At 40.1% G+C, this 27,566-nt stretch overlaps 1 protein-coding gene across 8 annotated transcripts in view; it reads left to right on the forward strand.

The window, feature by feature from the left end:
- Window positions 1-27,566, forward strand: part of ARHGAP26 (Rho GTPase activating protein 26) — a 456,250-nt gene that overhangs the window by 249,982 nt on the left and 178,702 nt on the right. For all 8 annotated transcript variants that reach the window (XR_005211383.1, XM_037801456.1, XM_037801453.1 and 5 more), the window contains exons 12-14: window positions 2,787-2,823; window positions 21,850-21,915; window positions 25,832-25,906. Coding sequence is in view for 7 of the 8 variants with exons in the window: in XM_037801456.1 (XP_037657384.1) it covers window positions 2,787-2,823; window positions 21,850-21,915; window positions 25,832-25,906 (178 nt within the window). In the remaining variant the exon portion in view is untranslated. The remainder of the gene's footprint in view (window positions 1-2,786; window positions 2,824-21,849; window positions 21,916-25,831; window positions 25,907-27,566) is intronic.

The following is a 27,566-nucleotide window of genomic DNA, read 5'->3' on the forward strand; positions in this document are numbered from 1 at the left end:
GGTCTTTAGCTATTCCGAGGTTACTCATTTCATTCAAAGGTCTCAGGGCTCTGCAGAATAAGCTCCCTGTCCTGGCCTCCCATCCCACCCCACGCCACCCCACCCCACCCTCATCTCTACCTCTCACTGCCTTGTACCTACTGTCAACTTCCAGAAGGCCTCATTCCCTACAAAAGGCCCTGCTTTCCCCCATCTCAAGCACTCACACCTGCTTTTGGCACTGGTCCTCAGATTTTCTCAAGGCAATTTCCTCTTGTCCTGCAGGTCTCCTGCAAATGTCATATCTTCAGAGAAGCTTTATGCCTACCTCAGGTCCACAATACTTTTGTTTTCTCCATTGTATTTATGAATATTTGAAACAATCATATCTGTTTACCTGTTTGTTTGTTTCCCTTTCGTTCCATTTTCTTTATTAGTAGGCAAGTTCCATGAGAATCAGAGGCTATAGCTGCCTTGTTCATCTGTATCCCCAGCATCTAGAACATTGCCTGGCCACTATAGGCACTCAATCAATATCTGTTAAATGCATGAATAAAAAAACAAATAAATGAATTGTAAGTAACTTTAGAAATTATCTATTTAAGAGGATTTCAAATTTTCAAAGCCAGTATTCCCTTGTTTGATAGCCAAATAAGTAAAACTGATAAAAGCAAAGGGAGGGGACATTTGGGGACCTGGAGCCTTCTGCCAGTCCCTTCGTGGGTACCATGGAGTTCAGTTTGAAATCCATGATCTAATCCAAATTCTTTATTTTTATGGAGTCTGGAGGTGCTGCCAGGGAGAATAGGTGACCATGTTCCTCTGTTACATGGATAGAAATCAGCACAGCGTCTATGCCAGCCTCCACCCAGTCTTCGCTGTGACTCTAGCCCTTCCCCCATATCCTCGGAATGCTAAGCAGTCCTTTTCCCTATAGTATAACCCTAAGAACTTGCATTTGTGTCATGTGTTAGAGTTGTAAGTGTATTTCTCTGTCACAATCTCAGTTGATCCTCACAGCAGCCCTGGGAGAGGTAGGCAGGATAACTCTCATCAAACCCATTTTGTAGATGAACAGATTAAGGCTCAGCAAGATAAAGTGACCAGTGGTGAAGCCCAAGTTCCAGAATCAGAGTCTTTTGACTCCTAATCTGTAGACCATTTAAGCCTATACACTGATGCCTTTTCAATCATCAGTCTTTAAGTGCAGAAACTCATTCCTTTTATCCTCACCTTCCTCATCTTTCTGATCTTGAATAAGTGGCTGTGCATCTTTAGTCATCTTTAGAAAATGAATAATAATTTAAAAATGGCATGATTTGTCCTAATAATATCAAATTATTAGAGTTTGATAATTCAAAGACTTCTTGGCCAACTCCTTCTGCTTACAGATGAGACAGTAGAGGCCCAGAGAGGTTTAGGGATTTGCCCAGTGAAACACGGCAACTGAGGACCAAGTTGGCCCCATTGCCTAGCTCCCTTCCATATTTGCTAGCAAGTGAAAATTCCGTTTTGGGTTTAATAGCTCTCTTTTCAGAAGTGCTCATCTAGAGGTTAAATAAACAGTTCCAACAGAATCATTTGGGATTTTTTGTTTTTTTTTTTTAAATTTAGGTTGTGATGACTAGCTTTACCCTATACCTTTCTATATGTACAAAATCATAAATCACCAAAGAAGGGTTTGGGTGCTGTGATTTTTTTTTTTTTCCTAAAGTGGTGGTTTCATGTAATTCAGCATATCAGGGATTGGCAAACCACAGCCCACAGGCCACATCCAGCCCACCGTCTGCTTTTGTATGGCCCGCAAGCTAAACATGGCATTTACAGATGAATATTTGCAATTGATTTATATGATAGGGAACACTACTTTTGAACCCTAATTAACCAAAATGTAATCCTCCCTCCCTCCAAAAATAATTTCATACTTCTGATTTATAGACCTGTATTTCAAAAAGTTGTACTCAATTATTATTATTATATTTAAAATTTTGTCAACACAAATTTTATGGAAATTTGCTTTTATTCTTGTTATATAAGTATCCACATACTATCCTCAATTTTGCCTCTCGGCCTGCAAAGTCTTGAAATATTTACTTCTGGATCTTTATAGAAAAGCTTGCTGATCCCTGCAATATGTTATTGTCTATTTTGTATTGAATCACTTTCTCTTTTTCTATATTTTATAGTTGTAATTTAAGGTTTTTTTTTTAAACTGTTAAAGTAATATACTCTCCTTTTAACATTCAAATTTATAAAACTATAAAAGTTAAAAATGATTGACCTCATTTCCCAGTGTTGACACTTACCAATTTGCCCTGACTTTATCATTTACTAGCCGAGGAACCTTAGTTAACCTCTCTAGGTTTCAGATTTTGTGTCTGTAAAATAGTGGTAATAACAGTTCCTACTCAACAGAATTGTTCTGTAGATTATTTTAGACAAATAATGTTTAGTGCTTAGCTCATTGCCTGGTGTTTAATGATTTTTAACTCTTTTTAAAAATCATTTTGCTCATTTTCAGCTTATATACACAAATATGTTAGTTTGCTTTTTTTAAAAGATGGACTACAATCTGTTTTACAATAAAATTATGTTGGTCAATCTGATGTACATCTGCTTAAGAACCACTGAAGTAAATAGTGGGAAGTAGATAATTATTGGAGGGGTTATACTTGGGGCCAGAAATTACCTTCCACCTTATGCCACAGACTTGGGAAAGGGGGGAAGGCAGAAAAGAAAGAAGATGCTTTTCTTCAGTGAACTGCTAGGGTGGTGCACACAAGTAAATTTTAATTTTTGTTTTCCAGGTCTACAACTCGAACAAAGACAGTCAGAGTGAAGGGAGTAAGTATGTTGTGTGGGTAATTTTCTACAGGTGGGGTTGGAGTGGGCTTTGAGAACCTGCTGCTCCAGCGATGAGCCACCAGGAGGCGCCGTGGGCCTGCTGGGTCTGCCACATTTACTGGAGTGCAGCCTGAGGTGCTCCCACCCTCCTTCCCACCTCAGTGACTCCAGAGGGACAGGCAGCTAGCCTGACTGGCAAGGCTGTATTGATGCCTTGCGCTTATTTATATAACCCTTCACATTTTACAAAGTATTTCCATGTACATCGATTATCTCATTTAACCCTAGGTATTCATAAGCCTGTAGCTCCAATCACCACTCAAGAATCACTTAATCTAATAATACCCAACTCCCCAAGAGTCCTGTCCTGTGGGAAAGCCGGAATTGATCTTGCCTCTTGCACAGTCTTGCTCAAAAGACTGAAGAGGCAATAACTATTTTAGATGATTGCTTAATAACTCTGGTTGCTTTGTTGCCTTTTTGGAGAGGAAAGAGTAGAGATGGTGAATTATGTAATAATATTCTTCTGGTGGAAATGACCGGGGGAAGCCTCTGTCCAGTACAGCACATTTCCCCTGCTACTGGCTGAGCACTGTGGTTAATCATGGTTTCCAAGAGGACCAGTAACCTTGTAATGGTGATGGGATTCAAATCAAACTGCTATTGGTAGAGTGTTTGGGCTTACCACGTGGAAAAACAGATTCCTTCCAGGTTGCTGCAAGAGTACAAAGGAAATCTTGATCCCTTGCCTCAGATTTACTTTATCAAATCCACTTGAAGAAAAATTTCAAAGATAACCTTACCATGAAATCCAGCAATGTCGGGAAACCAGTAGAATAATGCCTGTCCATGTGGACAAAAGGATGAGATTCTTTTTTTGTGTGTGTGCAAGCCATTAAAGGACAAGATTTTTCTTTATTCATTCTTTGTAAGATATAGATTTTACCAGGTCTTTTTTATATAAAATATCAAGTAATTTGGAATTGCTGCTATTGGTAGGTTGAGAGGCATTTATGAGAGGAGAAAATGTTTTATCCCTCAAAAATTGTACAAAAGAATAATTTTTCAGGTAAATTTTCAAAGAAACAAAAGTCATTTTCCCCCTTTTTATCAGGTAAGGTCATTTTAGAGCATCTGAAATCAACTCTGGCAAAGTTAGGCAAAAATAACAGCAACCAAAATGACAATAATAATAATGAAGGAATAATGGAGAACTGAGAGTAACTCACAGTAAGGAAGAAAGAGCTGAGAACCAATCTTGAAACCAGACCACTTCAGAGAAACCAGGAAGTAAGACCCAACGTGAAAGGATTCTCATTTGCAGGATGAAAATGCTCTAAATATTTTAGTCCTCACCTTACTCTTCTTAAGATTCGATTTCCTAGAAAAGAAAGCATCAGGTTGGTCTGGCTTGGGCCCACCCCTTGACCAGGGGGAAATGACACACCTTGGTTGACGTTTTCAACAGTGCTGCATAAAATGGAGTTGGGGTGGTTTCCCAGAGGGAAATCAGGGAACCCACTAGAACAAGGGGAGTAGAGGCCAAGCAGGCTAAAACAAGACATGTCTGTAACCTGGGCCACGTTGCTTCTATTACAGAGGACCCATTGGCTGTGGGGTGAAGGTGCTTGGAAATGGAGACCCCTGGCCAGAAATTCACCTGTGACTTGTGTCCTTACGACCCTGCTTCTCTTTGCTTGAGGTGAATGCCGATAGATTGGAAAGATGACCATGATTGTCTTGGTGGCTATGCCAACTTCTTTTACCATTTCTGTACAGCATTTTGGGAATATGTAATGGAAGCCTTCAAAAGTTAATATCCTATGACCCAACAATTTTTTCCTAAGGAAATAATTAGACTAGATAGAGTGCAACAAAGAAGTTCACCAGAGCACTGGTAATAATAGCAAAGAATTGGAGACAATCTGAATGCTCATTATGGAGTTGGTTAAAAATGTCATGGAGTAGTATGCAGCCTTTAAAATGAACAAGGGAGAAATGGTGCCCACAGTATAGTGTTAATAGATTTTTGAAAAAATCAGATTATAGAACAAAATATACAGTAAAAGAAATTATTTGACTCATCTAGATACGTTGATAGAAAAAGTTTGGAAATAACATTTATCATCCAACTCTCAGTCATGGTGGGGGTGGATTGTTAGAACTTCTACTTTAAATCCTTCTAATAGTTTGCATTGTCTACAATGAGCATATATTTTACAATAACAGCTATCAATAGCTAACGTTTGTCGACCACTTATTATGTCACAAGCACTGGGGATGTTTTACATCCATTACCTCATTTAATGCTGGCAACCATCCTGTGAGATAGGTACTTTTGACCTATTTTGTAGATGAGGAAATTGAGGCTAGTGAGCTCAGTGGACACAATTTAATCTAAGTTTGTCTGTTAAAAGCTCTACTGTTAAAGACAGTGATATTCTCCCTAAGAGAATAACAATACACAGAATTCCATTTTGGAAAGCACAGACACTTGCAGTGCTTTGCTTTTGGTATCCTGTTATTAACACAGTGAGGAGAGTTCCCTGCCTCAAATCTCTGGAGATTCTTCCATTGCTTACTCTTTCTTCTAGCAAGGAGGAGAGAAAAAGATGGGTGAAAAAATATTGTCCACTTGTTCGGGAGTAGTTTAGATAGGAATTATTTTTCTAAATTATTACTGTTTTAATTGATGTTCAGTTCACTTATTTCCAAGCTGTTAAAGCCAGAGCAGTGGATTGGAGCTTCCTCACCCTTTTTTGGCATTAGGACCCATTTTCATGTCACTCGTTTATTTTGTCTCCACCTTCCCTGCTAAGCACCCCAGTTAGTTGTGCTTGTAGTGTCTCTTGATTGCAGTAATTTACGGTCTCACCCCACGCCCACCCTTAGGACTCTGTCAAGTAAGATCAGAATCCTGCCGCAGACAGCTGTATTGCACAGAGTCTTGATTGTAGCTCTCTTTCTATTTCTTCCACGGTCTAAACTCTTTTAAAGATTAGAAGTCAATCTGATACGGATTACAAGTGGCATTATCCTTTTCAGAAAATGTTTTGACAGGAATTTGAATGCATACATTTTATTATAGCACCAGAATGTTTCAGAGGGGCAGGCCACAAAAGGAAATTCCCTTGTGGATATTTCTGAATGTTTTGCTCTCAAGGTGAAGTTTCCCTCAGGCCTACAGTGAGGTATAATACAGACCTAGGAATAGTATCTGTCAGCTGCTGGTATTTTATGTGACCATTTCTTTGCAGAGCCTTTTTGTCTCCTCTTTTCTTTTCCCTTCTCTGTTTGGACCTCAGGTATATAGCATTGGAGTAATCATATTCCGCAGTTCATAGCACATATCGTTAATAGTCCATGAAGTGCTCTTCTGTTTATCTACTTACTTATTCTCTTTTACTGCTGTTCCCCACTCCTCTTCCTTTCCTTCCCCCAGGACACCATTTTAATGAATGTGTACTTTTGAAATGTTTTGCTGGAAAATGTGTATTCCTCTTTTATCTACCTGTGTCTTTAATTGATATAAACAGTTAAGTCTTACTCTGTCTCTTACTTTGTTCCCTCAGCAGTATGTTAGGAACCATCGATGCTACTCTGGGTACTTCTAGACCCTCTAGGTTGTTGCTTCTGACCGTTGTGTTCTCTATGGAATGTGCCCTCCATGTATCCATTTTTGCAGAGATGGACACTGGAATGCCCCCACCTCCTTATCACCACTAAAAACACCTCAATGAACATCTTTATGCGTGTCCCCCAGTGTGAGAATTTCTTTGAGATATACCCAGGAGTGGAACTGCTGATTACAGGGTGGGCATATACTTAGTTTGAGCATAAAATTTTATAAATTTAAAAATAAGTTTAATGTTGTTCTCCAGAGTGGGTGGCCCCAATCCCCACAGCCTCACATTAGGATTTCTCCCTTCCACCAAGGCTTGCCTTTATTCAGCTTTCTAATTTGTTGCCATATATGAAAGGATGGCTTATGGTTGTTTCAATTTGCATCTCTCTGATAATTGATGAGTTTGAGCACCTCTTCATATACCTGTTAGTCTACTAGGTTTCCTCTTCTGTTAATTGCCTATTCGTGTTCTTTGCCCAGTTTTCTGTTACGTTTGCCATCTTTTTCTTGTTGATTTGTAGAAGTTACTTCTATATTCTAGACATCAATCCTTGTTAGTTTCAAATATTTTAATCATATTTTCCCATCCTGTCATCTGTCTGTTAACATTCTATGTGGTATCCTTCAGTGACTATAAAGCCTTAAGTTTCATATATTCAGATTCATGTCTTTTTTTCCCTTCTGGTTTGTGATTTTCAAGTTGTGTCTGGAAGTCTTTGCTGACCAACGTCACAATAATCTGTGCCTACATTTTGTTTCGTTGACTTTATGATTTTGTCCTTTACATTTAGGTTTCTAATCTAATTGATATCTACCATTACATGTTTTATTCTTTGAGGATCCAGTTTTATTTTCATCCATACCAAGAGTCAGTTTTCCCACCAACATCTAAACTATCCATTCTTTCCCCCACTGATTTGTGGTGCTACTTTTTTTGTATATTAGGTTTGTACACCTGAGCTCTTTCCCTGGGCTTTTTATTCTATTTCATTTGTCTGTCTGTTCTTGTGCCCATATCTCTCTGGGTTTAATATGATGACTTCAAGGCAAGTCTTAATATTGGCAGCTTAAGTCACCTCACATTGCTCCTCTTTTTAAAGGTTGGCTTAACTATTTGAGAACCTTTCTTTTTCCATATAAATTTTAAAATAAGTTTAATAATTTTCTCAAGAAATAAAATTTTGACTTGGGATTGCATTGAATTGTATAGATTAACTTGGGGAAAATTGACACTTTTGTAATATTATCTCCACCAAGAGCATTGAATGTCTTTCCATTTATTCAGAACATCTGTGTCCTTTATTAGAGTTTTAGTTTTCTACCTAGAGGTTTTTTGTATGTTTGGTTAAGTTAATCTCTAAATACTCAATAGTTTTTGTTGCTATTATGAATATATAGGATTTTACTTTAAAATATATCATCTGATTGTCATTAATTTGTATAGGTTAATCTCGTATCTGGGCTCTTACTAGTTCTATTAGTTTGATAACTGATCCTTTTTAAAAACAAGTCTGCTGTTTTTGTCAACCCTATAGGCCTCTCACTGTGGGTCCTGCTGCCAATAGGGAACCTTCCCTCGGTTTGTTCCTGGAATGTCAGAAATTTGTATCAGTGACACCAAGTTCTCTAGTTGGTCAAATTTTCACCTAATAGATAAGGGAAGGGAAAACATGGGCGAAAGGATAATAGAGAGGAAGAAATTATAGTTCATTATTCCCTAGAGCTGCTTTACTGAGGAGACATCACTGCCAAAGTCAGTAATCTTGTCATCTAATATTTGCCATTGATTTGCCCTCTTTATTATTATAAATAACAAGATTCTGCATCCTGCAAGAACTCCTTACCCCCACCCCCACTCCACCCCACTCACCTCCTCTGGCTCTCTTTGCCTTGTTAGTGCATATCTCCTGAGTCTGCACCTTATGCTTGTGCTTGCCCTACCTTTGGCTAGAATTGTGATGTTTACTCCCCAAAGGCTCTGTGAGAATTCATCCATTCTCCTTTAAAATAAGTCCAGACCAGAAGCAGGAGAAGAAACCATGAAGTGGCCTGATCTCTTCCCAGGCTGCTTTGTCCTATAGTCCCAAGGATGCTTAGAAAGCTAAGACCCCCTCGGAGGATAGACTAGTTTAGTGAAAGAGAGTAAGGGAAGGGCAGGCTTTTATAGTGTAAGTTGGTCTTTTCCAAGTTTAAAGTTTCAAATAATAAATGTCACTGCCTAGTTATCTCTAAAAAATATTAGTTTGTTTACAGAAATGCTGCTCTCCCACAGCTTCTCCAGGTGTTTAGAGCCTGAAGTCTGACAGATTCAGATTTCTGACTTCATAGTGTAAGTGCCACTTTGCTCAATGTAAGTACTGACTCAAATCCCAAAGGTTAATCAGATTATATTCAAAGGAATATGCCCAAATTGCTCCAGGCTAGCCTTATTCACTTCAGGACCCAGCTCAACACTGACCCTCTAGCTTTTCAAGATGATATTGCCGTAGGTTACTCCACTACCCATTTTTGTTTAATATTTTCTGGTTGTACCTATCTGAATATTTGACGAGATTTAACTACAGGAGTCTTGTTTTCTGAACCACCAGCCTTCCTATAGCTCTTCGTTCCGTTAACACCTCTCAGAGTTCTTAAGGGCACGTGGCTCTGGGCTACGTGAGTACTGAGGGGCAAGGACACTCACAACTCGGACATGGGTCTCTGCCTTTAATAAAGGAGTATATGATCTGCTGTTCAGGCTCAGACCACTGGGAGACAATAAACAGCTGGCTCTGTTACTTGGGGAGGGGAGTTGGGTCTGTGTGTATGTAATATTCCTGCTATCCACAGATGTACCCAATGTGCAGAAAAAAATGCCAAGAACCAGTTGGTTAGCTCAGAATGTGGTTCCATCTAGGCTAGAACGGCTTAAAAAATGGAAACTTCCAACCTCTCCCACCCCCAGAAAGGGAAATATGACAATATCTGTTTGCTTCCAAATCTTAATCTCTTAGTTTCTTCCAGTTTGTTTTTAATCAGATGCTTTCACAAGAATCCGTTGTATTTGAATAATGCTAAGGAATCCACTGCAATTTGTCAATTTGTCATCCACAGTGGGAGGTGGGGGCGGGGGGGAAGTGACTGGAGAAAGAATGCTCCTTGCAGAGCTGGATTTAGGATCTAGTCATCTGCAAGGCTAGGACATTGAATCTCTGAACCTCACTCCTTGACACAGGTTTAAAAACATGTGTTTTCATTTATTCTAAAAGTAGTATGAACTCATTGTAGAATGTTAAGGAAACATAGCAAAATGATTTTCAAACATTCAATAAAAATACTACTACTCCCAGAGGTATTTCCTTCCTGCCTGTTTTCATGATGCATATATAAATATGTATTTTGACTTAATTGACATTATACTATATACTCATTTGCATTCTGCCCTAAAATGTTTATAAGCATTTTTCCATGTCATGAAAATTGTTTATAAATATCATCTGTTATAGGATTATATCTTAATTTGTTGAACCATCGTCTATCATTGGACTTCAGTGCCCTTTCCACATTTTTGCGGTTATGAATAACATTAGCTTGAGCATCCTTGTACATTAGTCTTTGTAACTCTCTCAGATCATTTCCTTAGGGAAGATTCTGCCATGTGGATTAGAAAGAGCTATTTCCATGGAGGCCTGTGTGAATGGTGTAGTTAGCATACTGCCATCCTGGCTGTGGAACCTTGGATAGGCATTAGACCCCTCGGAGCTTCAATTTTCTTGTCTGTAAAACAGGGCTAATAATAACACCTACCTCATACATGTGTTGTGAGGGTTAAGGTCCAGCACAGTATCTGGCATATTAGTTAGTAAGTGCCTAATTACTATGGTTATGATCCTGATCATTATCTGGCCATACCAGTTACTCCATCATATGAAAAAAGGAAAGCCCACTGGACTGGCAGAACTGCCCTTGAGGGGAGCAGGGAGAGAAGAGAAGGAGACAGCCGGCACTCCTGCTGTTTTTCAGGCTCGGTGCCTCATAAGTGTTAGTTCATTTATTCTCGTGACTGCGCATCTCAAATGGGATATGCACACTACTGGTCGTTCCCGAGATCCTTTTAAATGGTACACAGTCAAACATTTTAAATCACCGTTTAGATTTATATATTATTTTAATGTGTTTAGGGGAAAAAAAAAACAGGTTGCACATCAACCCCTGGTTGACTTCATAAATGTTACTGCTAAGTACAAGGGTCGGCTTTTTCTGTTAAGGGCCAGATAGTAAATATTTCCAGCTTTGTGGGATTACTCATCTCTGCCATTGTAATATGAAAGCAGCCATGGACAATATGCAAATGGATGGGCATGGCTGTTTTCCAATAAAACTTTATTTACAAAAATAAGCAGCAGGTGGATTTGGCCCATGAATATATTTTGTTACCTCTCGGTTAGGTTTTTAGAACCTAGTCTATTTAAAGATGGCATGAGGTTATGGCAGGAAGTGTGAAAGGGATGTGTGAAGGACTGCCGTTTGCAGAAATGCTGCTCGCCACCCATTTACACATGGACAAACTGAGGCTTAAAGAGGTCAAGTAACTCCCGAAATGCAATGTTGTTTCCCCCTTCTCTAGATATGTGTGAAATCTTTTCTCTGATACGCCATCCTTCCATTATGTGGGCAACCCATTGGGGCTGGAAGGAATTTTATCATCAGCCTCTAACCCCAACCTACCTGGTTCTTTGCCATTGAGGAGCTATTCCATGTTCTTCTTGGTGAGCCCTTCAATTCGTACCATTAATGGTTCCTTGACCGTCTGCACACAGAGCTGATGGATGTGTGGTTCTTTCTCCTTTTCCCTAACTAGGAGAGCCAGAGTCACGTATTTCTATACTGATGCTTGGGCTTATCAGATTCAGAACCTTAACATGGCTCACTAGCCTCCCACAGGGATTTGGTAACAGAACAAAAGCCACTTTATTCATTGTTTCTGTTACATACACTCCTTCCTCAGGCTGTCATTCCGATTGACCTCCTAATGGTGCTTTGTCGAGAACTTTCTTGTTTTGTGAGGACCGGATTGAGGACTAGGAGAGGAGATGGGGAGGGACATCCTTACCAGTGCTCCGTTCATCTGTCGCCCTGCCTCTAATTTGTGCATTCCCTTCATCGCGGAGCCTCAGCTTCCCTTTATCTGTAAAGCAGAGGAGATTTATTCTTGAAGATCACAGACGAAAGCCTTGATGGGATTGCCTGGGCCTCTATTTTTAAAAGGTTTCTAAAGCCTTCAACCATTTTGGAAGGTCTGACAGTCTCATGAAAGAGGCAGAGGGCAGAGTAGAGGATGTTTTTTTCCTTTTGCTTCCAGTCACCTTCGGCCTTTTGCTGTGAGAACACCAGCAGTTGAGAGGCAGGAGGGGGCAGTCACTGGTAACCAGGATCCCTTCGGGATTGGAGCCATCCAGTGGCTGCCAGGTCTTCACTGGTCAGTGGCTTATAAATAGAGCATTTCCCCTTTTAAACCTGAGAAGGATGGAAGGCATTAATGGGCCTCTCAGGCTGGCCTCCTGTGCATGTCCCACGAGGCAGTCAGCTGAGTGCACCTTCCCCTCCAGTGTTTGTCCCCCACTTCCAGGCCTGGGCTGAAAGAAGACAGCTCCCTGCCTCCCTCGCCTGTTACTTCCAGCTCCCCGCCTCACACCCACCCCTCCCTGCACCCTCCTGCCCCCTTTTCCTTCTCTCCCTTCCCTCCTACACCATGGCAGTTTTCTGTGGACTCCACTTTCATCTTCTCAACCACAGTCATGCAAGGTGGCGTAATTCTAGCTCAACTTGTGTGCTGACTTTCTGCACCTCCCTTTTTATTACAAGACATGTGCTCAATCCAGCTGCTGGGACCTGCATTGAGCTCAAATTATATTTAGGTGAGCAGTAACACCCCAGCTTGAGGATAGCCCTGCCGAGAAGCTGGAGTTGGAGTGAGAGGAAGAAGAAACAGCTTGTTTTCTCAGAGATTTTATTATTTGGGTTCCCAGCTTTTTTTTCAAATCTTTTCAATGAGGCCCTGTTGCCTCCCCACCAAGGATATGGCTGAGTGGATGGTCCTTCTTGGACTTGCCTCGACAATCAGAAGCCTTCTGTTCATCTTAAAAGACTCTTAACTAATCCATCCTCTCTCTCAGCCAGCTTTAAACTGACAGATGCACCCAGTGCTTGACTTTGGGTGGCCTAACATTCCCTTTCCTTCAGTGGTGTGGCCTCTGTACCAACAGCAGTTTGGGCTTCAGCCAAGTGGCAATGAGCAGATCTCTGGCTTCATCTTTAACTACTAAAGCCCAGTGCAAGGATTGTTAAGGCAGAGACTTAAAAATTTCAGCCACTGCCACCAAGTGTGGGCACTTGCCAGGTCAATAATAATATCAGTGATCACAGCTGATATTTGTAGAGCATGTACTCTGTGCTGGGCAATGTGGACCAAAGTATTAGCAAAGGAGATAGTGATGAGTAGTTCAATATGGGTATGTTTTGAAATTAGAGCTGAGAGGACTGGTTAATGGATTAGGTATGTGTAGGGTGGGAGAGAAGCCAAGGCATTGAAGATGACTGGGTTAGAAGAGGACATCTTGCTGGTAGAACATGGACCTCTCCCACCTTGTCTTCTCAGCCAGGTTGAATGTAGTGCCTGGTCTGGGAGACATTAAGACAGTGGCTTCCAAATGTCAGTCATCATGTATCACCTCCCTGATTTTTACAATTCAGGTACTATCTTGTACTTTTATTTACTCACAATTTTTCTTTAAATCAATTCACCCATTTTACCTAAATTTATCTAAAAAGGGAAGATATCATGCTCTGCATGATTAACCAGTAGATTTTTAATACCCATTAGAGTAAGTGTATAAATATTTGAAATGTTTATTTGTGAACCACATGGAATGAGTTCATATGCCACCAATAGCATAAGCATTACATGTTGAGATATACAGCATTTGCAAATCTTTATTGTGGGAAACGTGATATAGATACTGGCAATTAGCTAATAACTAATTCTGTTTGCCTTTGGTGTTGATAGTTTTAATTGCTTGGTATATAGTACAGTGTCTTTCCACGTGTGGTTCTCTTACCTGAAGCATGATTTCTGAGATGGACCTAGAATCTGCATTATAACAAGCACAGCCCTGCTTCTCTTCTTATCCACTAGATTTGAGAACATCTACTGGAATGGAAAGGCCAGAATCCAGAAAACCTGATCCCTAGTCCCAGGCCCTTGCTGACTAGTCCCATGAATCTCAGCAGAAGAGTAGATGGTAGAAGAGGATGAGTTCTGGGGTCACACGGAGTTTGACTCTGTGACCTTAGAGAGGTTCCTTACCCTGCCCCTGCCTTGGTTTCTTTATCTACTAAGTGGGGACAGTGATGATGATCATCATAACTAGAGGGTGTATTAAGTGCTTAGCCCAGAGCAATGTATTCTGTGGTCAGTAAATGTTAGCTGATGTTATTATCATCATTGTTGTTACCATTCAATATTATAAGCCTGACTTTTTCATTATAAAAACTTAAGAGAGATATTAGGAAAATTGTATAATGAGGTATTATCCCTCATTATACTCAATAGTGCAAAAACACAGCAAGAAGTTATTAGTAAGGAGAGTATAACAATATTTACCGCTATGGGATTATTGTAAGGCTAGCATGAACTGGAGTATGAAAAGCATTTCATGATCTGGCAAGTTTGATTCAGATATTAGGATGTTATAACATAATACTGGTAATGGCCATTTATTGAAGATCAAACAACACCTAGTTGGATTTTCCCCACTATTAGGGTGAGGAAGGAGAGTTACAGAAAGGTGAAGCATCTCACCTGAGGTCATATCAGGCCAGAGGTAGCTGCGACAAGATTCTAATCCAGATGTATCTGGCTTTAAAACTCCTTGGTTTCTTTATACTCCATACCACTTCCCTGAATGCATCCCAGCCAGGAAGTGGGGATGGGCCAGGAGAAGGGTGTGAGACCCTCCTGTCCTCCCACTAGCAAGTGAGCCAATTAGAACTCTAATCTCCAGGTGGATTTTGTATTCAATTCATTGTGGATGTTTTTCATGGTTTTTAAAGGTGCTGAAATCGATTAAATTCACAATGAGCAAGGCAGGCTAGACTCTAAAGAGCAAATCACATTGGAAAATTGATTAAATTTCTGTGGTGAGAACATGCCCCTGGAGCTGCCCATGAAAGTGTGTCCTGCTCACGGCAACTCCAGATAATCTCTTATGTCCATCCACATTAAAAATGGGGCAGCAGCTTTCTTTACCTCTCACTTCTCTCTTTATGAAAAAAATATCTAGTACATCTAGCAGATTCCAGTTCTTACACACACACACACACACACACACATACACACACAACAAATTTTTTTTTAATCAAAGGAAAAGTAAAATGTTTTGTGGGGAGAAAAATTGAGAGTGGGAGAAACCTGTTGAATACCAGCTTTAGGAAAGTGGTAATCCTTTCTAATACCTGTTGGGACTAATTTAGTAGATCAGCTCCTCTCCTTTGGAAATGGATTTGTCCCTTGTAATCAAAATTGATGATTTGGTTACTTCTTGCATTTCATGGATTGGTAAGTATGAAAAATGTTGGTTTTTGAGTACTGAGGATTGGAATTCAGCAACAGCAGGCCAGTGATTTTCAGAAAAGGGGCTCCTGGTCCTGGGTAGCACAGAGCTCTGTGGAAGGACTCACTGCAGTTACGCTCCTGTTTTCCAGGGGCTTCCTTGACCTCTGCCTATCTGTTCAGATGGCCCAGTTAGTGTGATGTGGAAGAGCCCCCACCCCCGTCAGCTCCAGATTCACGATTATGCCTTGATGGTCCAGCAAAAGATTTCTGAAAGTATCTCCTCTGTTTCAATCTTGGCTTGTACAGCTTTTGTTTTTCCTTTCTTTCAGACTCATTCTTGGGGCTGTACTGTTAGGTGGTAATACCTTTTTGTATTGATGCAGGAAGGAAGGAAGTGGTTAGATCAGGCCATTCATTTCTTTATTTAACCTTTATATCCTCACAAAAGATGAAAACACTGAGGACCAGAAAGCTTAAGTAACTCATCCAGCTCTCGTAGGGTTTGTATCAGTTGGAATTTGAAAGGCCATTCTGGTTACCCACGCTGCCCCTTAACAACTCTCTCCACCATTCAGTGATGAATTTATCTATCCATGCATCCATGATAAAAAAAAATCCTCCCCCCCACTTCTACTTCATTCCCAGCACTATGGTAACAGTGAGAGAGAGAGACAGTATGAATAAAATAAATAAGTAAAAAAATTCATAGACCATGGCCCTCATGGGTGCATATTCTGATTTCATAGATGGACATTTTTCACAGAATCATAAAGATAAATGTAAATTTGCCATTGTGCTGCATACACTGAAGGTCAAGGGTACTGTATCAAAGTGCATGACGGTGCCTTAAGACCTAGATGGAGAAGTCAGGGGAGGCTTTCCGGAGGAAGAGATTACTGAGGGGAGAGCAGAGAATTTGGAGTTACTTGGGCCAAGGACTTCCAGCCTGTGATGAGTCTGGAGAAAAAGCGTGGTGAATTGGACACTCTGAAAGAAAGCCGGTGTGGTTGGGGGTGCTAAGAGCTGTGGGAGAGTGAGGTAAAAGAAGACGCTGGAGAGTGAGGTGGGAGCCAGACCAGGCAGGGTTCTGTGGACCACGTTAAGATCTGGGTTATCCTTTTGAAAGCAGTGTGGAACCACTGGGGTGTTTTAAATGGGTGTTTGCATTTTTATAATCAGGAGATAGTGTTAGGATCATGCAGCTATAATGTGGAAAACAGATTGGAGGGGTGAGGGGACCAGTTAGGAGGTTATTGCAGTCATCCTGGCAGCAGGTGATGGAGGCCTGGGCTGGAAAATTGATTGCAAAGATGGAGAGAAGTAGACAAATTCATGTCTGTCTGTCTGGCAGCCTCCTTCCCTTAGACAAGAAAAATTTGATTAAACCTTATAGTGCATTGTTCTTTTAAGCCTTTTGCAGCAAAACAGTTACTGGATTTAACCTACCCCCTGCCCCAAAATTCATATACTAAGCACTAAAGCACAAACCCAAGCAGTCTGCCAGGCTTCCTCTCGCCACTTCTGTGGTGTGCCCTAATGTTCTCCAGGTCAACTGAGCTCCAGCCCACTCACTGGTGTTCTTGCATTCCCCACAGAACTTTGTAAAAATGGATGCATGCAGCCATGGCTCCCTCCCTTCCCTAAAAGGAGAGAGAGAAACAAGTCTTCAAATTTGAAATGAAAGTTAGGAAGACGACACATTTCTAACGTGGGATGTCAACATGGGTATTTGGTGCAAGCTCTGTGAACATTCATTATATGACAACTGTCTGGCTGCCTTGTATGTAAACCTGGGCGGAGCTGAACTTGAGGTGAAGGAAGAAAGACAAGCCAGTCCAGACCTTAGCCACAAGAAAGTGGGTATCCTGTCTGGGAGCCACTGGTCCCACAACAACTCATCACAGGTCAAATTAAGGGAATAATGCAGGCCTAGTAGATATTTAATGAGAGATTATTTCTGGAGATTATAAGGATATAGAAAATGCAAATAAATCCCTGACCTTTTCTGAGCCTTGGCTCAGTGAAAGAGCTGAATCACCTGTTTGAGGGGATTAAGGGCAGCCGCTTCCATCTGGCAGACTGCGCAGACTTTTTCTGTCATTAGCAAACTCTACTCAGTGGTGATGGTGTTCTAAACCTTTTATTGGGAACTCACTTTTTAAACTAGGAGATTTCAGTTAACTTAGATTATGTACCCACTGGGCAGAAATCAGGACTAATTATCTGCTTATGTGTGCACTGTATTCCCTGTCACATTAGTGGTACTCAGTGCACATGTTATGTAATAAAGCAGTTATTAATTAACAGGAGCCTAATCATGAGGTCAGCAGGAAACTCAAGTTGATGAGAGGAGTCCGACCTCTGTGTGTGTGTGTGTAAGAGAGGGGGACGGGAGTATGGGAGAAGTGCCAGGGCAGTGGGTAACGTAAAAGAAGTTTATACCAGTCCCAGTTTATAGATTTAGAGCAATGATTTTTAAATTGTATTTAAACTCTCATTGTTGGGGAAACTGTTGTTCAATGTGAATTTCATTTCTCTACGTTTTTTTCCGTTTTCAAAACTAATGATGATTGTCAGTATGCAACTCAAATACATCAGAGGCTCACATAAAGTTACCTTCAGCTTTTAGCCTTTGGTTTTGCAATATGTAAATGTTGTATACATTTGAACTTTTACAACTAATATATAATAATAAGTACTGCATTACATGCATTTATAAATGGTAGTCTATGTAAGATGTATTTCAAGAAATAGGGTTTGCTGGTTTAAAACAAATTAGAGAACCCCGAATGTTGGGAAAATCAAAAAAAGAACATTTAGTCCAAAGTTGAATATGGGGGTTTTGCTTTACCATATTCCAAACGTAGTTACTCTAGTTTGGTGGAATTTTAATTTTTTTCTGAATATACTTGGAGGGTTGCATCTTATTCTTTTCCACTAGGTATTATTTACCTAGGAGAAGATCCAGCTTCCCACAGTTCCACGAGAAAAGTTCAAGGATTGATCAGCCGCTATAGGGTGATGTCTAACTCAGTCCTTATTTCTTCTTTTATTTGGGCTGATGGCTTTACGAGCATGTATCTTCTGGCCCCTGGCATCATCGTCAGCCAGGTTCTTCCCAATTTTGTGGAACTTTTCTTGACATGCATGGGGTAAGGAAGCAGAATAGTCTTTGGCTCAGGACACGTGTTCCTCAAGGCCTCAAAGAAGTTTGACATTAGTCTCAGCAGCTTTCCAGAGCACTGTCTAAAAATGATGATACTTTCTCTCCCAAACGTCTTTGACTTCAGTCCCTATGAAAAGATTCTTTCAAGCATCTTTTAAAAGAAGAACTAAAGGGCTTCAACTACTCATTGAGTCAGTTATAAGTATTTTGGAATCTTCCCTAGGTACAAAAAGTAATCCTACTCTCTGGCAAATACTTTTCAGTAGGCACTATTTTGACCGTATAAAGGAATGGAAATCCTCTCCTGCACATGAAAAGATGCTCAGTGTCATTAGTCGTTAGGAGAACGCATATCAAAACCATGAGATACCACTTCACCGCCACTAGAATAGCTATAATAAAAAAGATCAACAGTAATAAATGTAATATGTGTATATGTAATGTGGAAGCCTCAGAACCCTTGGACATTGCTGGTGGGAATATAAAATGGTGTAGCTGCTTTGGAAACCAGTTTGGCAGTTCTCAAAAAATTAAGTTAGAGTTGCCCTATGACCCAGCAATTCTACTCCTATGTGTATAGCCAACAGAAATTAAAATATACGTCTCTGCAAAACGTGTACATACATTTTCATAGCAGCATTTTTTTGTAATAGTAAAAAAGTAGAAAGAACCTTAATGTCTATTAACTGATAAATGGATAAACAAGATGATGGAATATTATTTGGTCATAAGAAGGAATAAAGTAGTGATACATGCTACAATGTGGATAAAACTTGAAAACGTTATGCTAAGTTAAAGAAGCCAGACACAGAAGACCACATATAGTGTGATTTCATTTATAAGAAACGCCCAGAATAGACAAATCCGTAGACACAGAAAGTAGATGAGTAGTTGCCAGGGACTTGGGGGAGGGGATATATAAGAGTTTCTGACAATGGGTATGGGGTTTCTTTTGGGGGTGATGAAAATGTTCCAGGATTAGATAGTGGTAATCAGTGTACATCTTTGTAACTATACTAAAAATCACTTAATTGTACACTTTAAATTGGTGAACTTCATGGTATATGAATTATATCTTAAAGTTGCCATTTAAAATAATTCCTCTTCTAACTGGGGAGAAATGCAAAGTGTTGGACTTCCCCACCTGGGTTATTGCTGATTTCCTCACGAATGTTGAGGACTGCCAGTTTGGTGGGTTGAGCCCTCAATCTGGGGGCTTTCCCTTGTGAGGCTTGCCGCTGCAGAGAGCCTACTTACAATAGTGGCTAAGAGTCCCCCCCCCACACACAGAGAGCCTCTTTGTTGCTCAGATGTGGCCCCCTCTCTCTCTAAGTCCACTAGGCAGGTGAACTTACTACCCTCCTCCCTTGTAGGACAAGACACCCAGGGGTGTAAATCCCCCTGGCAACATGGGGAAGACTCCTGGGGATGAGCCTAGACCCAGCACTGTGGGATTGAGAGGATCTTCTGGACCAAAAGGGGAAAGAGAGATGAAATAAAATAAGATTTTGGTGGCTGAGAGATTTCAAATATAGTTGAGAGGTCACTCTGGAGGGTATTCTTATGTGCTATATAGATAATACTTTTTAGTCTTTAGTGTATTGGAATGGCTAGAGGGAAATACCTGAAGCTGTCAAACTGCAACCCAGTGACCTTGATTCTTGAAGATGATTGTATAACTATGTAGCTTGCACAGTGTGACTGTGACTGTGAAAACCTTGTGGCTCACACTCCCTTTATCCAGTGTATGGACAGATGAGTGGAAAAATGGGGACAAAAATTAGATGAAGAATAGGGTAGGATGGAGAGGATGGAAAGTTTGGGATTTTTTTTTTTTGTTTTTTTGCTTTTATTTTTATTTTGTATTAAAGAAAAGTTTCAAAAATTGATTCTTGTGATGAACACACAACTGTGTGATGGTGCTGTGAGTGATTGTATACTATAGATGACTGTAGGGTGTGTGAATATATCTCAATAAAGCTGTATTAAAAAATAATTCCTCTTTTGGATTCCAGCAAACATTTGGCTTGACTATTTGAACTAGTTTTTAAATTTGAAAAATGACTATGGCATTAACTGAGTTTAATTTGGAAGAATGATATAGATCTGGCTTGCAGGTTCCAGTCACAAAGCTTGATACATCACAGTTTGCACAGCATGAATACTGATTCATACCAGAAAAAGCAAGAGGTTGAATTAATAGGCTCCTTATGGCTTTTAAGGGAGTAACAAGAGTAGTTTACATAACAGGTGGTCTCCAGGGAGAAAAAAAATATTGTTTTCCTGCTTATTTTCTGGTATTTTACTTACTATCTCAGAGGCTAAGTGTGTTTATAAGTACCACTAAGCAAAAGTACGCATGTAAGTATAAAAGCTATTTCTCTTTGGAAAGAGAAACTTGGGAAATTAGCATTCCTTTTTAGTTTGATTTTGGGACTTCTCAGTGATCTTTTTAAAAAGGATTTTTGTCTGCAGTTGATCTAAGTTTTCCATATAAGCTAAACATTGGAGAAAGATTCAATTTGAATTAGATCAAGTTCTGCTCAGTTCCAGTATTTTACAAGTTGATATAAATCATTTATAAACACTCACCTTCCTACTTTCCACCACTCCCTTCTCCACTCTGAACATAAGGTCGTAGAATGTCATGGCCTGATGTCCCAAGGAGGTCAAAGATGGACCCATTCTTAGAAATTACCACACATGTCCTATTCCTGGATAACCAAGTGTGGGATGAGTTTGGTGGATATCCAGCCTAGTTGCCAGGTTGGAAACTGGTCCTGTGCTATGGAAAAACTTGCTGCTGTTTGTCATTTAATTTCTGAGTGGCATTAGTGAGTTTCAGAGCAAATGAAAATCAAAGAGCAGGCATCTTAAACTCTATCACCACCTGCTGATTTCCCATTTGCCAGGAGAGGGGCAGTGTGTGCCTCTAATGCCTTAGTGGTTCTTCCACAGGTAACTTGTTTGTTCTAATTCTCTTCTGGGGCAATTTTCTGTTTTTCTAGTCACCCAAGAAGAATTATGCTTTTCTCTTTAACTCATGGTCACATTTCAGACAGTTTGGTGGTGACTCCGAGAGTAGGGGCTCTTGAACCAGTCTCCTGTGTATTAGCTCTACGACTTCAGTCAAGATATTTAGCTTTGCTAAATCTCAGTTTCTTCATTGGTAATATGGGGCTAAAGACAGTGTATCAGCATGGAGGATTTGAGGATAAATGAGATAACCCATGTAAAATATGTCTATAGCACTTAATTTGTGCTTTTTGAAGGAGACTAGCAAGCAGCTGGTCCTACAGGTCTTGTTAATAACAAAACAATTTAAAGTATGCCTCATTGCTCTTTCAGCAAGGGGTTTACCAGTGTGTGTGCAATTTCTTAAATTATAAAATGGGGATAACCTCATGGGGTTACTTTAAGAATTAAATGATATAAAATATGCAAAGCACTTAAACCATCCCTGGCATATAGTAAGCTCTCAATCGGTGCAGCTATTTTTAATCATTCCTATATCTTTAGTGAGAAAAATAAAAAGGATACGTGGCCAGACCATGGGGTTGATTCATCCTGGGTTGGCCAAGCCTTGTCCTGCGGTTGATTTGCACGGCCTGCATCTTGACTGCCCTTCTCTTGCTCTTTCAGCTGCACAGTTGGACAGCATTGGATTCAGCATAATCAGGAAATGCATCCACGCTGTGGAAACCAGAGGTAAAGTAGATCAACAGATGGCATTGTTCTCAGTGAAGGTCACGCATCTGGTAAGGCGTCAGAACTGCAACCTGCTGTTTCCCGATTTTAAGTGACTCATTAACTCCCCAAGTGCCATGGTCAGTATGTTTCCATGAGTTGTACCCTGGAGCAGAGCTACTCAGCCTATTTCATGTCACCAACCTCTTTGGTCGATGAAGCCTAGGGACCTCTTCTTAGAAGAGTGTTTTAAATGCATACGAATAAAATGCATACGATAAGGAAATCAGGTATTGAAATTCAATTACCACGATAGTAAAAAAACAAAACAGAAAAACACCATAGTTGTGACATAGTAATATATGTGTTAAAACATTAAATAACTAGAAGATAGAGTGGTGAATCTAATGATTAGCATACCTTGGATATAGCGATATTTTAAGGTATATATAAAAAGTTGTCATGTGTCATGAAAATAACTATGGTTTCTGACCAATGCTGACCATTCTGCTAATGCTGCTGTGATTTGTTGCCTACATCTGTAATGGAAGGAAATGCTCAATTGCAGTTATAGGTTAGTGAAAATAAAGATGCGACTATTTTCCTGTCCAAATTCCCAGACTCCCTGAATTCTTTTCAGTTTAAGAACCTCTGCCCTCTGCCTGACCATGCAGGTAGCAAGAAGGGCCAAGATCAAGTTTCTGATTTCCGGCAATAATGCTGCAGTCAAGCTCTGCCTGTCGTGCACCGATCTCTCCCAGGTCCACAGGAGTAGGCTCTGAGATCAGGGAAGCTGGTTTTCCATCCCCTCCTCAGAGGCTTCCTCAAAGGAGATCTCTCAGTTCTGGCAGTTTGGAGCTTCAAGTGCACTGGTCTATTATAACCCCGACAAAAGCTGTTAACCATCTTTCCACTGGATTTGATTTGAACCATTGTCAAAGATGTGAATCTTATTTATTCTCCAACCTCTCAACCCACCAGTCCTTTTTATTTGTTTGAGAATTGTCTTAAAGCAGGATCCATAACTCTTACCAGTTGAGAAAGGTGAACTTCTTTATTACGACTGTGAAGCATTGCCTAGAGAGGGAGGGAACAAAACAAAACAACTAGCATCTTTAGACTCTGCTCCCATGTATCCAGGCAAAAGGTGTTCTTTCCAATGGAGTTATTTTAATACGTGGAAACATTTTTTAAATGATTACTTGTTTCTTCTATGCCTTTCTTCAGCAAAGAGTTGTCAGCTTACAAAGATATGTAAAATATAACAATAAAATATAAAGTAAAAATAGATGATATTTCTGGGAATTGAAAGATATGGGCTGAGATCCAGCTGTAAAGGAGTTTACACAATGGTCTCGCTAAGGTGGAAAATCAGAAACTGGCCATAGGTATAAAAAATCGGTTAAACCAACAGTCGTACCTCCATGCTGTTAAAAAAACAAGAACCAAAACCTTGAATCACTAAAAATGCAATGGAAATACTTTGATCGTTGTGGCAAGATTTTCATTACATTTATTAATTGAATAATGCAAGTTACCAAACAACCTGCCCAGCAAGAGTGGGCACGTCTATCATTGTGTTATCAGTGGCTGTCTCTGGAGTTTTTTACTCTCTTCCTTTGATTTATCTATTAGCCTTAAGTGTAGTTTCTAATTTTTTGAGCATGTCTTACTAAGGTAATTTTTTAACAGGAGTTTTAATTTGTTTTTCACTTTTAAAAAATAATGAGAAATAAGATATGCAGGGTTAACAAAGTTAGATGCATAAAAATGGAGCCAAGTGAGTCCAAATCAAAATGTTCCCCATGAAGTTCATCTACTTGCCTGAGGTAGGCCACCTGTTTGTCTTGCAGTTGTTCAGCAGCCAAAACCAAGAGGAAACCTAATCTTTTAAAACAGTTCACCGAGTCTGGGGGATAAATGCAAACCAGTAGCTCAGCAGGACAACTTTTTCTGATACAAAACCAGAAAATATATGCAATAAGTAGTGGGGGTAGAAAAGACTCAGCAGTTGGTTTCTGTCTTTTAGCCTCTGCCTCCTTGTCCCCTGCCTCTACTACAATGAGGATGGAAATGTTTTAACTTCTAAGAAAGTTTTAGTTAGCACAAAGAGGAAATAAGGACAGTGTGAGTTAAGCACCATTTTAGTATAAGTAGTTGAAGGTGGTGGGTAGTTCCCTGTTGTCATGCATGCATGTGCACATGTGTTTATGGCAATCAGCGATTAACAGACATCCCATAGTCTCCAGGGTTCATTAATTGTCCAGTGGGAAATGGGTTTGTGTTAAGTCCCAGGAAAGCCCAGGCCTGAAAAGACAAAAGAAGTAAAGATGCTTTGGAAAGGACAAGCCCTTCAAGCTGTCACATTACTGCACGTTGGTTCTGCCACTGAGCAACTAGGGCCCTCCCTTGGCTTTTGACCAGGGGCTCCTGGCCTTTGAACCATGCGAGATGATGTACATGATTTTACAGGTCCTTTTCAGCTTTGAAATCCTATTGTTCAATATCATCTCCCTTTATTCACTGTTTCCACTTCTGTACAGGTCTGGTGGAAGACATGCAGAATCAGCCCTTTCCTGAATTTCTTTCAGGTCTTAGTTTTGTTTGGGTTCTGATGGAGTATAGTTCAGTGTCTCACTTATTATCTTGTGCCATATCCTGATCTAGGTGCTGGGAATATAATGGTGAACAAGACAGAATTACTGTACATTTCCATTCTAGTAGCGGGGAGAAAGACAAACAAGAAACGGACAAACGATAATTTTAGATAAAGTTAACTGCTTAAAAAAAAAAAAAAATAGGATAAGGGAATGGCCAACAGTGTTGGTCAGAGAAGACTTTAGATTGAAAAGGTTGCATTTAAACTGAGGCTTGAATAATGAAAAGGTCTTGGAAACGAGCACTCCAGGTAGAAACAGAGCAGTGCAAAGGCTTGGTGTGCTGGGTATGGGAAGGCGGCATGCCTGGCACAGCTCGCAGGTGGCTGAGGATGTAGTCACGAGTGGGCCCAGTGCTTACTTATGTTGGGCCTTGTAGCACACAGATTGTGGTCTACGTGCAGTGGGAAGCCATTGGAAAGTTTGAAAAAAAAAAGGGCAATGGGAACTGATTTATATTTTAAGGAGTCCACCTTGGCTAGTAGATAGAAAATGGGCTTCAGGGGAATTAGAGTGGAAGCAGGAGATGAGTTAGTTGAGAGGTGTCAGATATGATGGGCTAAAGACTAACAGAAGAAAAGTCATTTTGAACCACTTGGTCTAAATTACTCCCTTTTATAAATAGAACAGTAATAAGCTAACCCATGTATTTAAATGAGTATAAGGACTGAGGTGAGTTAGTTCTTGGTTCTTTGTTTGGATGTCTGAAAATAAACTCCTTCTAGTCTAATTGCACATTTTCTTGGGTTGAATGAAGAAAGCACTCTTTTTTTCTTTATAAAGAAGTAGAATATTTACAAATGAATAGATTTTCTAATTTCTCAGTCTCGGCTTACCTTCCCCCAAATCGAAAATGTCCTTACACTGCAATATTTTCATTCTGTAAGTAAAAATAGATGGTGAAGCGTTTATCCTTTTCCATGGTATGAATTTTTATCATGTCATTTTTTTACTTTTTAAATTAAAAACTGGTTAAATACGATGTATATTTAAAATATGTTTTGCATCTTTCAGAACTCTTCAGGGGCTTTCTTTGGCAAGAGAAGAGGAAGGTTTCATTCCCCTCTGATGATTGAAACTAACACAAGGGCTAAAGTGTGCAGCACGACAGCTGTACCAAATCCCACTCCATTGCTAAGAGTGGAGCTGAGTGACAGGGGACTTTAATTAAAGCAGCTTTTAGAAGGGCTGAGAAAGTGAAAAAAATGTGCATTTGGCTGGGTTGGCCTGACTTGTGTCCTGACGTACTCTAATTAAATCATTACCGCTTCTCTTCTCAGGGATCAATGAGCAAGGACTCTATCGAATTGTGGGGGTCAACTCCAGAGTGCAGAAGTTGCTGAGTGTCCTGATGGGTGAGTGATCTGCCAGGCAGATCCCTGGGGAGCCACTCGAAATAGTTACCAGGTCCGTGAGTAGGGACCGCCTCTTGGGAAGGAATCAAGAATGTCCAATGGGTAACGCCCAGAAATCAAACCCCGCCCCCCCCCCTCCACTACCAGTTGTCATGACTGCAGGCTTTACTGGAAGAGTTTCTCTGTGGGATTGGACAAAACAAAAAATGCTGGGTCCAAGACACCACACCCTCTGTAGACTCAGCCATGGTTGGTCCCAGTGGCTTTTGGCTACTCATGTGACCACCACACCCTACTCTGTCTTTAATAGCTCATGACTCCCTTGTCCTCTTTTGAGACAGATATTTAGTAGAACACACCCAATGCCCAAGGAAGGGCATCATTCTGGCCCACAGAGAACCTCAGATCTCATGTGAGTGAGAAGGTGTTATAAAATGTATGGAAGCAGATAATTCTTCTGAACCTCATTGCTTCTAGATTTCAGCCTCGTCTCTGTCACTTGAGCAGCAGAGCTTCCTTTGCGGCTGACTGATATAAATATTAAAAAAAAAAGAGCCATATTTGCTTAGACTGCAGATTTCCTGTATTTTTAGATATGAGTGCAGCTAGCCTCAGTGAGTCACATGGATCTAAATGGCAAACAGATCAGATTTCACATCTCAGTGGCTATTATTCATCCCCATGGAAGTCTGAGCAGTGCGCTTGTAGAGATGGACTCTCTCTCAGGGTCCCATGTTAGTGATCTGGACAAGGATGGTTCACTTGTTAATATTTTTAATTTCATTTGCCAGCCCAATTTCTAAAAATAGCTCACTATCCTTTCATTTTTAAAGAAATCTCCTCTCTCATGTTGACAAGTATCCCTGTCTTTACCATTTTTTTGAGAGAACAACCTTCCTCTTGTGGACAAAACCCTAGTGTGTTACTAGTCACTGTGAGAGCTATTTGAAATTATGATTATTTGGGAGGCACTCTTGCCTTGAGTATCCGTTTTTTGGTTCAGATTTTGGTTATGATTGGTTTTTATTTTTAATTAAACTTTTTATTTTGTGTGACTTGTAGATTCATTTGTAGTTTTAAGAAATAACACAGATCCTGTGTACACATTACCCAGTTTTCTCCAATGGCAACATCTTACAATGCTATATTACAATATCACAACCAGGATATTGTCATTGATATAGTCAAAGTACAGAACAGTTCCAGCATCATAAGGATCCCTTGTGATGCCATTTTATGGACACACCCACCTCCCCATTTACCCCGGTATCCCTAATCCCCTGCAACCACCAAACTATTCTCCATTTCCATAATTTTATCATTTGAGAATGTTACGTAAATGGAATCATACATTATATAACCTCTTAACATTGACTTTTTCCAGTCAGCATAATTCTCTCAAGATTTATCCAAGTTAAGTGTGTTCCTTTGTATTGCTAAGTAGTATTCCAAGGTATGGATGTACCACAGTTTGTTTAACCATTTACCTATTGAGGGACGTCTGGGTTGTTCCTACTTTGGCTGCTAGAATAAACCTGCTACAAACATTCATGTACAGGATTTTGTGTGAACATAAACTTTTGTTACTCTTGATGCCCAAGAGTGGAATTGCTGGATCATATGGTGATACGGTTAATTTTTGAGAAATGTTAATGTTAGG

The sequence above is a fragment of the Choloepus didactylus genome, chromosome 13 (assembly GCF_015220235.1).
Source record: "Choloepus didactylus isolate mChoDid1 chromosome 13, mChoDid1.pri, whole genome shotgun sequence".
NCBI classification, from domain to species: domain Eukaryota; kingdom Metazoa; phylum Chordata; class Mammalia; order Pilosa; family Megalonychidae; genus Choloepus; species Choloepus didactylus.